Source organism: Nymphaea colorata, chromosome 7, assembly GCF_008831285.2.
Source record: "Nymphaea colorata isolate Beijing-Zhang1983 chromosome 7, ASM883128v2, whole genome shotgun sequence".
NCBI classification, from domain to species: Eukaryota; Viridiplantae; Streptophyta; class Magnoliopsida; order Nymphaeales; family Nymphaeaceae; genus Nymphaea; species Nymphaea colorata.
The window spans coordinates 2,622,662-2,637,743 of record NC_045144.1 but is presented as its reverse complement, the minus strand read 5'-3'; the positions used below and the strand labels follow the sequence as shown (position 1 = coordinate 2,637,743).

General features: G+C 42.1%; 2 protein-coding genes across 4 annotated transcripts in view; both read right to left on the bottom strand.

The window, feature by feature from the left end:
- The window catches only part of LOC116257851 (chloroplastic group IIA intron splicing facilitator CRS1, chloroplastic), a 40,141-nt gene extending 25,703 nt beyond the window's left edge, over positions 1–14,438 (bottom strand). The window contains exons 1-4 of one of the 3 annotated variants that reach the window (XM_031634853.2): positions 13,401–14,438; positions 12,167–12,689; positions 11,784–11,914; positions 10,985–11,077 (exon numbers count right to left, since the gene is read on the bottom strand). In XM_031634853.2, the coding sequence (XP_031490713.1) occupies positions 10,985–11,077; positions 11,784–11,914; positions 12,167–12,689; positions 13,401–14,321 (1,668 nt within the window). In that variant the 5' untranslated portion in view covers positions 14,322–14,438. The remainder of the gene's footprint in view (positions 1–10,984; positions 11,078–11,783; positions 11,915–12,166; positions 12,690–13,400) is intronic. The other 2 variants (XM_031634851.2, XM_031634852.2) reach the window with 2 other exon arrangements.
- LOC126410227 (uncharacterized) lies at positions 8,865–10,978 on the bottom strand. The gene is made up of 2 exons (XM_050078788.1): positions 9,267–10,978; positions 8,865–8,985 (listed from the first exon to the last, which is right to left on the bottom strand). Exons 1-2 carry the CDS (start codon positions 10,348–10,350, stop codon positions 8,948–8,950), a joined length of 1,122 nt encoding a protein of 373 aa, XP_049934745.1. The 5' UTR covers positions 10,351–10,978; the 3' UTR covers positions 8,865–8,947.
- Positions 14,439–15,082: the final 644 nt, after the last annotated feature.

The window sequence follows — 15,082 nt, the reverse complement described above, 5'->3', positions numbered from 1 at the left end:
TGGCTGAAATCAAAGCAGAAGCAACCTGTACGGGCAGTCTGTAGAGGCCATCAATAACCGAACCAATCCCAATCTTCTGCCCCGTCCCCAAGTCCTGCAGGAAACAACAATCAGCAGAGAAAATTAGATTACAGTTTAGCTCTTTGGTAATACTGCTGACAGATAACAAATTTACGGGAATATTGGGAACATGCAGGGCATTATGAAGACAATATTTGTTCAGTAATGATAAACTCCATTTTCCAGCCACAGAGATAGAAGAACCATCAGCCATAGACACATGCTGCTGCCCAGAAGTCAACTTGTACTCTTGAAACATCGTAGGATCCCCTGTCATATGATGAGTAGCCCCACTGTCAACAATCCAATCACCGAGAGAGGAATTACCTTGATCACTAGTAGCAACCAGGGCCTGGGCTAACTTAGCCCCCTCAGAAGTAGAAGCATCATCCTGGGTAGACAAACGACTAATGTATGCTTGCAACTCTTTGAGTTGATCTGAGGAGAGCTTGGATTTGGCAACATTGGACGACCCCGAACTAGGCTCGGGCACAGAAGGAGCACGGCGATGAGGAGGAGGAGGACGACCCCGGACGAGATGCTTCTCAGGATGAAGATCCCAACAAAAATCAACAGAATGGCCCACTTTGTTGCAATGGCTGCATCGTCGAGTAGGACGCTGCCCTGTCCCTGAAGTATGGCTCACAAAGGCTGCTGGAGAACTCCCCTGACTGGAGTCAATATACATAATCTGGCGCCGTTGCTCCTCAGACTCAATACGAGCATACACCTCTTCGATCCCAGGAATCTCATCACAATTAAGAATCTGGCTCTGAATGGTTTCAAACTCATCACGCAGGCCTCCAAGGAAGATAAAGGTGCGGTCCATCCATTCTTTTTCCCAATACAGGGCATGATCTACACCACATTTCCAGTCATCATTCACATGATAATCAAGTTCCTCCCATTTGGTCTTCAGGGCGGCATAGAAGGAGGCAACAGATAAATCACCCTGTTTAAGAGCATATATGCTACGTTTGATTTGATATGCACGTAAAACACGATTCTTACGACCATACATTCGTGCAAGAACAGTCCACATATCATAGGCAGTCGATTTACGCAAGATCAAAGGCTGAATATCTGCGGAAACCGAACTAATAATCCATACTTTAACCTGACTATCTTCCAATGCCCAGGTCGGCCAATGCGAATCAGTTTTAGAAGGCGCAGGTTTCTCCCCAGTGATATAGTGCAAGCGACCACGACTAGTAATTCCTATTTCTAGGGCAGCAGACCACGAGAGATAGTTATCCTTGTTCAGCCGGATGGAAGTGACATGAACAGGCAAGTTCTCACTCTTGGTATTGCTGCCCGTGTCCAGGGCATCATCAAGCTTGGGGATCACTGCGTCAGCCATCTCAATCCCCAAAGAAGGTCACAACCGGCGGCAGAGAAGACACAACCCACAGCGGCGGAAACAAGACAGCCGGCGGCGGCGCAGAAAAAAATAATGCAAGAATGGCAGTGGAGATAACCCAGTCGGCGGCGGCGCTGGGAGCGGCGATGGCGGCAGTGCAAGACGTCAGCAAAAAAGAACCACACCGGCGGCGGAGCTTGGAACGACGGCGGCGGCGGTGCTGGACGGCGGCGGCGTTCCTGGACGGCGGCAGCGCTGGGAGCAGTGACAGCGGCAGCGCTGGGAACTGCGACGGCGGCGGTGCTGGAAACGGCAACGGAGGCGGCACGGGAAATGGGGACGGCGAAAAAACACTACTTGCACACCAACGATCTCACACGCGGTGGCTCTGATACCATGTAGAAACACGAACCACAAGGAGAGAGCAGAGAAAGAACACACAATATACGTGGAAAACCTCAGAAAGAGGTGAAAAACCACGGGGAAGCTCTGACCTAGGGGCAAACCGCAACCCTAGGAGAGAGAAAATTATATTCACTTAACTCAACAATTACATGTAAGTGAAGAATAAATAGGAGGGAGAGAAAGAGTGCCGCCTAGGGTACCGAGCCAGCCTCGGTACCCGTGCCCCATAGGACCGGGTCCAGATATGGACCCGGTTCCCCATTACAATATATTCTAACAAGTGTAAAATATGGCAATTTAGACATCAAGAGTGTCATAGGCAAACAATTTATTATGTATACAGCAGTATGGAAGGCTTCAGTCCACAAGGAAATGGGCACATTAGTATCATGCATCATGCTCATGGCGCTTTCAACTATACGTCGATGTTTCCGCTCAACTACACCATTTTGTTGTGGTGTGTAAGGGCAGGAAATTTGTCTAGTTATCCCTTTTTCACGTAGAAATTCAATAAAATCAAGCGAGGAATATTCTCCCCCTCCATCACATTGAAAATGCATTACATTGGATGAAAATTTAGTTTGAATCATGGCATAGAAGTTTCGAAATATGTGGGGTACTTCTGATTTGTGTTTCATGAAGAAATCTAGGTGAAACGTGAGTAAGAGTCAATGTATAAGACATAATATCTTGACCCAGACATGGAATCAATAGGGGCTGGCCCCATACATCAGAAAAAATAGTTTCAAAAGGTTTGGAAGCCTTTTGATTTATATTATGGAAAGGTAAAACATGACTCTTACAAAGTCCACAACTTGAACATTTTTTGACACTTGAAGTAAGAGGTAAACTTGATTTTGGAATGAGACTATCTGTGACAAGTTTTTCAATGAAATGTCGACCACAGTGTCCTAGCCGACTATGCCACAAATCAGACTCCAAAAATTGGTTAGGGCCCCTTACTTTTGATTGAAAATGGCAAGAACTTGGCACTGATGATGAGAAAGAGAAAATGTCTTCAATCCTATATCAAAAGTGGATGAATCCTTGGGTAGACATTCCTTGAGGACGTACATATTCCCTTGACGCTCCCCTCTAGCAAACATTTTCTTCGTTTGGAGGTCCTTGACATAGACAGAAGAAGGTGTGAACTCAATAGAAGAGCTTGTATCATCAATGAGTTTAGAAATGGATATGATGTTCTTTTTGATATTGGGAGCAAGAACAACATTAGACAGTGATAGAGATGAGGATGACAATGGAATATGTGCATTTCCAATATGTGTAATGGGATGAGATTTTCCATCACCTGTTATAATGCAACTTCTACCGTAATGAGGGGATAAGTTAGTCAATTTACCTGCATTTCCTGTCACATGGGTAGCTGCACCTGAATCCAAGAACCATTCTCCCTGCTCATTTTGCTTTATAGTCATCTTTGAGAATGCGGTCATCAATAGTTGTTGCATATCTTCAGCGGTGGATTTAGAACTTTGTCCTCCTTGTTTATAATCATGTCTTACCCCTTTGTTTTTATTTTGAGGATTAAACCAACACTGTGCCTTCATGTGTCCTTTCTTGTTGCACTGAAAACAAATTGGTATTTTTCTTGAAGTATCCAAAGGAGACATACCTTGGTTATGTGGTGTTGGTAGAATGCCACGACCACCATGGTTGGAGTTCCCATGGCTCTTACCAAACTTTACATTCATAGCCAACACATTTTGGGAGTTCCCTTGATCAGTCCTTTCAATGACTCTTTTCATATTCATTTCATGTTGGAGAAGTTTACCTTGTAGTTCGTTGAAGGAAGGCAGAACAGGAAGGACCTCAAGAGCTGTAATAAAAGCATGATAATCATGCCCAAGTCCATTCAAGGTTTGCTGCACCTTTTCCTTATCAGAAATGTTATTCCCTGAGGCAGCAAGTTGGTCTGCGACGGCCTTAATACGCCCCAAATAATCCATGAAAGACGTTGAACCTTTGCTCAAATTCTGAAATTCTTTCTTTAAGTACATAATTCGAGCTTCTGATATTTGGAAAAAGGTATCAGCAAGGGTTTCTCATAATTCTTCTGCAGTACAATCATCAGAAACTGAAAGTAACACTTGTTGAGATAAAGTGGACAAAATATAAGCAACCTGACTTTGATCACGTCTCATCCACATAGCATGTTCAGGATTGCTGTCTTCATGAACAGCAATAACTTCTCCTGCCTCATTTTTTATTTCCTGTAAAACGGATATTGATGGAACCTTTGTTGAACCATCGAGATGTCCAAAGAGGCCTTGACTTCTTATGAAAGGCATGATTTGCCTTTTCCAGATCAGATAATTCTCATGGTTGAGTTTTTCGGTAATAAGGTGAGGAAGAAAACTTGAGGACATGCCAGAATGCGAAAGGTTTTCCATGACAGCAGAAAGGAATGGTATATAGGTAGAAGATGAGAGGGAAAGAAGACACGATATAACAAGATGTGTCCTTGGGTAAGCAAGAAGAAAAAGGAACAAGAATTGCGCAAGAGAAAAGTAAATTCAGGATAGAGACAAGATGAGAAAAGAGTTCTAACCAGATCAGACCTGTTTGGGCATTTCGTTTGGTAGAGATAACGTAACCTGGCGCTCTGATACCATGATAGAAATCTAGCACCAATATCTGTAACCAGAAAACAGTACTCACGCAGGAAGATAGAGATAGAGAGAGAGAGAGAGAATGAAAACAAGAAGAAACTGAGGAGAAGAAGCCGTAGCCAAAATGGTTTGCACGGCCTTTATTTATAATCTCATTTCCAGAATTCTAAGAGTCTCCAATTGTAGAATCCTAGGAGATTTCACAAGCTCCAAGGACATTAATTACATCATAGAAACCTAAGAGACTTCACATATTACAAGGATATTAACTACAACATAGAATCCTAGGAGACTTCACATATAACAAGGATATTAACTACAACATAGAATCCTAGGAGACTCTTCACATGTTACAAGGACATTAAATATCTTAACACATTCTACAAGGAGGTGGAATCCTAAGAGACTCCTCTTCAACGTGCTGGTGAAGGATTTATATTTTAACATACCACAGGGTTTTGTGTGTTGTAGGAGGAAATCTCATATCTTGGAGGAGTAAGAAACAAAATGTTGTTTCTAGCCTTCTAGGTCTAGTGCGGAGTCAGAATATTGTGATATGGCTCAAATTGCTGCTAAAATGACTTGGTCTAGATTCTTACTTGAGAGTGTTGGTATTTCTACTTCTATACCTATGCAAATGTTTGGTGATAACAGGACTGCCACCTATATTGTCAATAATCTTGTATTTCATGAGAGGACAAAGCACATTGAAGTAGATTGTCATTACATTCGTGATATGGTTCAAGGGAGAATCGTCTCCACCATACCTATAGTCTCAGAAGATCAAACAACTGATAGCTTTGTTAAGTTGTGTTTTGAATATTTAATAGTTTTAGGAACAACTCTTTATTAATAATTGTTTTAGTCTTAGACTTATTTTGTAATTTGTTGGTTTCACCCTAATTCTCATTTAACATGAGATTAGGGCAGATTAATGTTATTCAAATAGAGTTTTTCTCTCTTTCTCGACCTCTTCTCTTCTCCCTTCTGAACTCATGCAACAATCTTGTTAAGTTCTTATGGGTCCAAATTAAGAATATAAACTCCTTTCTCCTTACAAGCAGGTTGATTCAGCATTAGAAATAATAGTTCTTAAGCATAAACTTTTATAGATTCATATAATCCTAGTATTTGTCCTACATCATATTTGGTAACGAACTCTACTCCTCTGATTCTCCACCTATGGTCCTATACATTTTAATTATTTGTTGTTTAAAACAGGTTCAAATCAAATCTTTGCCTCACAGAAGAAGAAAGGAAGACAAACAAAAGTAAACATGATATTGATTCAAAAGCAACTCAAAATTTAAAGTTGCATAGGATTCTCCATTTTCAACCACACTTATTGCAATAAGGTAACCATGAGGTCAAGATCCATAGCTGGAAATTGGTTTCACAGATGTACAAAGTCCCATTGCTTTTGTACCATACTGGAGTTTTACTTGAACATATTTCTTCAGTTGATGTTCCCATTGTTGCGAGAGAGAGAGAGAGAGGCAGCAAAAAGTTGAAGTTCATTACGTGACCCTAATCTCTATTAAGAGATTAGGGTTAGGGAAAATTACAAGAGAAGTCCACTAAAAATAACAAAACATTTAAAGAGATCCTCCCTAACTTCCTAATATTTCAGAAAACCCCTTTTTGTATCTTTAACACTCCCCCTCAAGCTGGAGCATATATATCAATCATGCTCAGCTTGTTACAACATCTCAGGAAATCGCCTATGGGAAGAGCTTTAGTGAGAATATCTGCTGCCTGATCTTTTGAGGAGACGTGAATAGTGCTAACAATTCCTCCTTGAACTAAGTCCCGAATATAGTGGCAATCCACTTCAATGTGTTTAGTCCTCTCATGGAAGACAAGATTGTTAGCGATATATGTAGCTGCCTTGTTGTCACAATACATCTTCATTGGGAGATTCACTGAGACACCCAACTCTACAAGTAGTGATCTAACCCACGACATTTCAGCCGCAGTTTGAGCCATAGCCCTATATTCCGACTCAGCACTAGAACGAGCCACAACATTCTGCTTCTTGCTCCTCCAGGAAATATGATTACCGCCCACAAAAACACAAAAACCGGTAGTAGACTTCCTGTCATCTACAGATCCAGCATAATCAGCATCACTATACGCCTCGATGTCAACACATTCTCCTTTCTTGAACCATAGCCCCTTTCCCGGGGCTGATTTCAAGTATCTTACAATCATTAGAGACGCATCCCAGTGAACTTTTCGGGGTTTTTCCATGAATTGGCTCAACTTATTTACAGCAAAGCTAATGTCGGGACGAGTGACACTCAAATATAACAGTTTCCCTATCAGAGATCTGTAAGATCTAGAGTCAAACGGCTCTGAGTCATCATCATGTATATGAATGCGAGGATTTATGGGAAGTGTGGCAGGTTTAGCCCCCAATAGTCTCGTTTCCTGTAGAAGATCAAGAACATATTTCCTTTGAGACACTACAACTCCTTTATTACTACGAGCCACCTCAATACCAAGAAAATAACGAAGTTGTCCAAGGTCTTTCGTAACAAAGTGTTGCTGTAAAAACTCCTTTGTTTGAGCTATCTCTTGATCATTTTCCCCTGTAAGAACAATATCATCCACGTAGACAATCAATATCACAAGTCCTGCTGAGTCTCGCTTGATAAACAATGAGTGATCAAGCTGGGATCGGCGAAATCCACACTTAGATAACACTTCAGTAAGCTTTTGGAACCATGCACGGGGACTCTGTTTGAGTCCATAAATAGCCTTCTTTAACTTGCATACCTTGGAACACTCCCATTGTCGCTCAAAACCAGGTGGTTGCTGCATATAAACGATTTCAGAAAGGTCTCCATACAGAAAGGCATTTTTTACATCCAATTGAAAAAGAGACTACTCTCGTTGGACAGCAAGAGAGATAATCAAGCGAATAGTGCCCAACCGGGCCAAAGGCGAAAAGGTCTCAAAGAAGTCAACACCATAAGTCTGAGTATACCCTTTTGCGACAAGACGGGCCTTGAACCTTTCAACTGACCCATCAGAATGATACTTGATGGTGAATACCCATCGTGAGCCAACCACATCACAGCGTGTTGGGGGGTCTACCAAATCCCAAGTCTCTCGAGAAAGAAGAGCATCCATTTCCTCCTGCATAGCTTGTCGCCAACGTGGACCTAACAGGGCGTGATGGTGCGAGGACGGGATAACATGACTAGATAGAGCTTGATCAAACTGTACTAAGCGTGTACTCAGATGAGCAGTAGAGACAGAATTAGATATAGGATGTAAGGTACACTGTCGCTTGCCCTTGCGAATAGCAATAGGGAGATCTGCTGCAGAATAGTCATCACTTAAACGTGAGTCAGTCTTATCAGTAGAGCTTACCTCTTGAGACGATGCTGGTGGACGGTTGAGAGAGGGACCTAGACGACGAGTGTAAACCAACGGAGGCTCAAGAAAACGTTCATGTGACCTAGGTTGAGATGATGGAAATGACTCAAGTGACACTGGTGGAATAGGAAGAGGTATAGGTGCATGCATCTCAGATGAAGAGGGACTTGACGGAGGGAAATAAGGACGAGACTCAAAGAAGGTAACATCCGCACTGATAATATCTTTCTTGGTCAAGGGATCAAAGCATTTGTATCCCTTTTGATTGGCTGAATAGCCAATAAAAATACATTTGATGGCTTGGGCAGCAAGTTTGCTTTTGTTCGGGCCTAGGATATGTGCAAAGCAAGTGCATCCAAAAACTTTGGGAGGTAAATGAAATAATGAACGCCCTGGATATAGAATTTGAATTGGAATACGGTCTTGAATGGAGGAAGAGGGTAATCTATTAATGAGGTAACACGCAGTAAGAATAGCATCACCCCAAAAATAAGCAGGCATGTGAGAATGTAACATGAAGGTACGAGCTACGTTTAGGAGTTGCCGATGTTTGCGTTCGGCTACACCATTCTGTTGGGACGTATGTGGACAAGTATATTGAGGTCGAATTCCATGGTCGGCATAAAACTGAAGTAGAATGGAAGACTTGAATTCAAGAGCATTATCAGTGCGAATATTTTTGACAATGGGTCCAAACTGAGTTTTTATTTCCTTGATAAATTTTTGAAGAATACATATGACTTCAGATCTTTCCCTTAACAACAAAACCCAACTGACTCTAGTAAAATCATCAACTAGAACAAGATAATATCGAAAACATGATCGAAAAGGAACCCGACTAGGACCCCATACGTCCACATGAATGAGATCAAAAGGACTCTGACTCGATGGACTCTGACTCGAAGGAAAGCTGCTCCGTGTATGCTTGCCCAACTGGCAGGCATCACATAAGAAGGACTCTGATGCAGGAATATCTGGAAACATGCGACGAAGTTTTGGTACTGAAGGATGACCCAGTCTGAGATGCCATTGGAAGGGAGAAGGCTTGGAAGGGACTGAAGATGCAGCAACATCAACTGGGATTGACAAAAAATAAAGGCCCTCACGCTCATGGCCGCCACCAATCATTTTCCCAGTTGGTAAGTCCTGAAAAGAACAAGAGTCAGATTCAAAAATGACTTTACATTGTAAGTCGATAGCTAGCTGTTTCACAGATATCAAATTAACAGGAAACTGAGGAGCATATAGCACATGTGTAATAGTGCCTAAACGTGGAAGGTAAATATCACCGCTACCCAAAACAGGGGACAACTTGCCATCAGCCAGCTTAACATGCTGTGGTGTAGAAAATCTGACAAATGATGAAAAATTTTGTGGTTGATTACAACAATGTCTAGAAGCGCCCGAGTCTATCATCCATGTCATACCTGGATCAGCAGTAGGAGCACCAACAGAGAATGCTGAATCTACAACAGCGGCATTGGTAGATGTAGAGGTAGATGTAGAGGCAGACCTCTGAGCAAGAACACGATCATATTCATCCTTACTTAGGTTAAGGGAATATAACATAGATATAGAAGGATCAGTAGAAGACTCAACCACAGATATTGTTGCCTTTGAATGAGTTGCTTGGGATGAAGAAGGACCTCTGCTTGTGGTGATTCTACCTCCACCACGTCCAGATGAAACATTAGACCTGAGGTGAGGATGTTTGTCCCAACAACGATCCTCTAGATGACCAATTTTGCCACAATAAGAGCACTGAAATCTGCCACGTCCAGCACCACGGCCTGTACCACGTCCCCTAGTGCCTCCAAAAGAACTAGGGCTCCGTCCTCCTGATATCACAAGTGCAGAGACTGGTGTGTCATGCGTAGTCTGAGAAAGAGTGGCTGCAAAACGACTCAGCCTATTATATGTGTCTGCTAAATCTGGAAGTTCACTGCCTGTTAGAATTTGAGACTTTGCCACAGAATATTCTGAAGATAGGCCAGATAAAAACTTCGCCACCATACCAGTCTCAACGTGTGATGCATAACAATGCTGGCAAGGTGGACGAAGAGCCTTTAACCGTTCATATGCAGCAGTCAAAGTAGCAAAATATTGGGATAGGTCCTGATCCCCTTGTCGAATGTTACATAACTCCTCTTCTAGTTGTAGGATTTTGATTACATTAGTGGCATGCGAGTATGTCTTTCTCAAAAAAGACCACATATCCTTGGCCTTGGTATAATATGCAATAGTTGGGGCTATATGAGACTCCACACTATTCATAATCCAAGACATAACAATATAATTATCTTCATCCCACGCAGCATATATTCCTTTTTTCTCAATAGGTTCATCCTCCTCAAGAATATATTTCTTCCTATGACCAGCCACCGACATTATGAATAACCTAGACCATATTTCATAATTTGAGCCATTAAGTTTCATCGTGGTTCCATAAGAGAATGAATTCCCAACCATCTTGTAGTCAGTAGACCCTTCAGATTTACTGTTTTCAGCCATAGTAAATAAAGAAGACCAGATTGACGCAAACGTTTAAAGAAAGAGGGCTAGGAAATTACTGTCACTTCAGATCTGGTTCAGCCGATGACAAAAAAAAAACAAGAATGAACTCCCAACGACTGAAGACTGCTGCTCCCAACGACTGAAGACTACTGCCACTTATAACAGCAGCTAGTTCTCATAAAACTTCCTGTCCACGTGTCAAAGAAATCCACAAAATCAAACAAAAAACTTGTACTAAGGATCAGCAGCAGTCCTCACTCCTCACGCAGCCTTACTTTACTGAACTTGTATCCACGATCTATAGAAAAATTCTGATCATATTCAAAAAACTGAATTTATAAGCAGCATATAGACTCCACAAAGCATCCACAACACCTCACGCAGCCTGACTTTCCCGAAATTGTATTTATGATCATCACAAACCACAGCGTCACACGTCACACTACATCCACAATAGTCTGCTTCATACGACCAATATGAGGATCTGATCACGCCTTCCACATAGGCGTGATCAGGTCCTCCTTCACACGGCACGCCCAACCCCTATTCCCTCACTGTCTCCTTATTGGGTGATAAGAGGGAATAAGGAGTAGCGATGACAAGAGAGAGGACGAAAAAGAAAGGAACTCACTTGGCTGTTCGCCGGAAAGATTGTCGCCGGAGAAGATGGTCGCCGGAGAAGGTCACCAGAAAGCGCACCCTGCCGTCGACGCCCACACCCGCTCTGATACCATGTTGCGAGAGAGAGAGAGAGGCAGCAAAAAGTTGAAGTTCATTACGTGACCGTAATCTCTATTAAGAGATTAGGGTTAGGGAAAATTACAAGAGAAGTCCACTAAAAATAACAAAACATTTAAAGAGATCCTCCCTAACTTCCTAATATTTCAGAAAACCCCTTTTTGTATCTTTAACACCCATGATCTTCTCAAAGAATTGAGTATTACTCTACAGCCTTATGTCAGTCAGAAACAACCTTACATGATGATTCTTCTATAAGTTATCCTCTTCAGCAAATCCCCACAATATACGGGAAACTCGTTTATTTGTATTTCCTATGAGAAACAAAATCCCTTTTTGATAAAGCCATTAAGTAACAGAAAATCTAAATCAGGCACAATCAACCAACAATGTCTTGTTTGGATCATTCTTCTACAGGAGCTACCTATCTACCTATCCGTAAAATCAGCAAATATGTAATAAAATTTTTAAAGACCACAATCGTGAGTGAAAGAGCAATATTAAGAAAAGTCTAGCTTCAGAGAGCTGTGTTTATTCAAGTGTTCAATTTTGTCTGTTTTAGCATGAAGAGTGTGCAAAAATAGACAGCACAGTCCCCTTTGCAGTATGCAGTTAGTTTTTCTTTTCTTTTTTCTTTTTTTTCCTACTTGCAGCAAAAGTGTAGCTTTCGGGAATTCGTTCCGTGTTCCTACCTTTAGTTCTTCAGCCATTTGCTCATTGTTGGTATTTGCAATTCCCCGCTTTAGTGCAATTTTTGCAATAATATTTTTCTGCCATAACTTCAAAATAGCATGAGCCAGGCCTTGAAGTCTTGAATTTCTTCCTGCAAAAATGAAAAGAAAATTGTACTATCGAAGTTATGACAGTGGTTAAAATAGTATTCCCAACTCTCAAAAAGTATTAACCCATACAAAACTTTGTCAATGATTTATGAGGTGAAAATTAGATTGTATCTCAAGTTCCAAAAAGCATAACCCTTATACAAACTTCATTGAAGGTTTATGAAGTGAAAATTTCAGGAAACCAAAATCCATCCCAAACTGTATGCAAACTGAGATCATGAAGAATTAATTACCAAGAGCAAAATGAGTGGGCATTGTCCGTGCAATCTTTCGCAAGTATGTCAGCTCATCATCTGTCAAAGTAGGTCTTACATGTGGAGGACAGTGCCTCAATGGTGTCATATAACCTGGAACTACTTCGGGTAACAAGTCGGCGTCTACAGGCAGAGGCTTGGCCCACCACCAATCAACAAAACGGGGTCCCAGGCCATCCAATAATCGATCAGCCTCTCTCTCAAACAATGTTCCATTAATTGGTGGAACATGTTCCTCACCAATTATTGCTACTGCAGAAGCAACCCCAACTGCATTTTTTGTATTTAGTACTCCACTTGTAGTACCAGACTCTACCGTTCCTGAAGACACAGAATTCCTCCAAAATTTAGATATCTCAGAACCACTCATTTCATACTTGCCCTTAGCATGATCTGGCAATGAAACAACTATACTGCATGCGGAAGATGGATCATAATTACACCCCCGGTAAACAACAAGCCTGTCTTTCTTGATCCAGATAACAGTACCACCAGTCTTGGTCTGCACAACAAACAAAAGCATGAGTAACTCATAATAACAGATCCACAAGCCAATTAACTTGACCATCAACGTTTATCATCTTCCTGTATCCATGTAAGCTAGACGTAGAGAAAGAGTCATCTGAAAGAAAAAACAAATCCAGCAAAGGAAGATAAATCAATTGCAAAAATTTCAAGCTCTATAAAGACATTTCTGGCTCTTTCCAAGAGGAACATATCAGGATTACATGAGGTGCTTGGGAAAAGATTATCAGGAAGAGACCTGAACACAGTGAACATTTTCTTCTGTTCACCAAATTAGCATGCAGCTTTGCAAGCTTCCCCAGGAATAGTAGTTACAATGCCCCGTCTTGAACGCCCTTCCTTTATTAACAACCAACCCCTTCACATTCGTGTTCCCTGATCCTACCAGGGTCTAGACGACCAAATAACATGAAAACATGAGGAAAAAAACTGACTTTCTCAGTTGCTTGAGTAACATATGTTGCCCAGTTGGATTCCCGAAGAAATCTACCATTTGGAATTTTTCTCCTTTGGTCACAAAACGTAAAGCTTGTTTACTATGGTTTATAAACGAGATGTATGATAATTTTCAGTGTGAAGTTATTGAAGGCTCCATACCTCGGGTACTAACAAAGGAACCAGGATCAGAATCATGAAACTAGACGAATTTGACAACAAAATAGTTGACATTTCAGAAAAGTCTCCCAACCTCAACAATTTCTCTAGCTCTATCCATGTTGTGGCACAAAGGCACGTCAAATTTCACCATGGCGAGTTCCCCCTTCTTCCATGTCCTCCCTATCCTATCAACCACCTCTTGAGTCACTCCCGCCTTTGTTGCCTTCACCCATACCTTCATCTTCTCAGCTTCAACCCGCAATCTCGACAATAGTACCTCTGAAAGCCCCAACTTCTCGGAAGTTAAACCATAATCCTTCTTCACTCTCCTTCTCAAAACCACCCTCTCAGCTCTAGCCCATGGCAATCTCACTCTCTGTCCAGAATTTGACACCTGCTCCTTCCCGCCAATCCCATTTTCCATCTTCTCAGCAAATTCAGTAAATCTAAACTCAGAATCTGTCGCATTCGCAGATTGGAGCTTCTGCAATTCATCCCTCTCACGGAATTCACCAAGCTTGTTAACTTTCTGGATAATTTTTCGCATCGCCTGCCTCCCTCTTCCGCCACGAACCCCTCCCGTCAACAATCTGTCGCCATGGTAGCTGGCTTCCTTACCTCTGTCGCCTCCCTTCTTGGAGAGGTCCAGAACCCTATCGATGGGGAGCACAATCGGCTCTTTCATCCATGGCGCTACGGGCAACTTGACCATAACTCTGCCATCACCATCCTCCGACTTCAGGGTGTTGCCCAAAAAGGAGGGTAAATCGAAGTTCTGGCCTCCGGAGAACTCCTCCTGTTCGTCAGCGTCATCGGAGGTGGGACCAATGCCTCGTTTTCCGTCGTATGCACTAGGAGAAATTTTCTTGCTGATTGAAAATATGGTGTTCCGGATGATGGTCGGCGAAGGGAAGTGGAGAGAAATGTGGTGGAAAGTGGAAGCACAGGAGTACTTGGAAGAGAGAACTGAGGGAGGAGGGAGTTGCAGAGGAGGGAAAGAGAGCACCTCCATTCAGAGGCAGAGACCAGAGAGAGAGAGAGAGACTCCGCTGGTTAGTGTGCGTGTTGCCAACGACCAGAAGAGGACGGCTAACTAAGTTTAACCAGAAGGGGGGTGCGGCAGCTCGTTATGCAGCTCGAGCTGTGGAGGACGTCGCCTGGTGAAAGCGGGTTGGGATGAGGTCAGGTTTGGCAATTACCAAATTAACGGTTTCTGTTAGGGCGTGTTTTCGTTCATGAATTTCACTGTTCAAGTGGGTTTTATAACGCGTGTTTCTCATAGAATTATGAAATCAAAATCCATGGATTTGATTCCCTGGTGCTGCAAAAGGCTGCCCTTTAAGTACTCAACCCGACGCTCCAAAACGGCTCGGGCTAGGGCGAGCAGAAGGGGTGTCGCTGGTGAGTCTAGCGGTTCTCCCTTATCTTTAGGCTGGGCATCGGGTTGGCCGGATATTTAAAAATTTGGATTCAGGTTAGATCTACTACTGAAATTTGAGTTTAGACTCAGCCCAGTTAAAATAAAAAATTTATATAAAATAAAAAATTTATATATAAAATATATTTTTAATAATAAAATATATATCATTATTAACTAAAAATAATATTAAAAAATAAATTAAACCAAATCAATCCTGTCAAGTTGACACGGGTCGACTTTTTTGGGTCCAATTGGGCTGAGTACCAGGTACCCGAGTGATGCCCAAGCTTCTTTTTTTCCTGTTTTCCTTGGCCTCCTCTCTAACGTCAGAGATTTGCTTTTGTGACTTTATC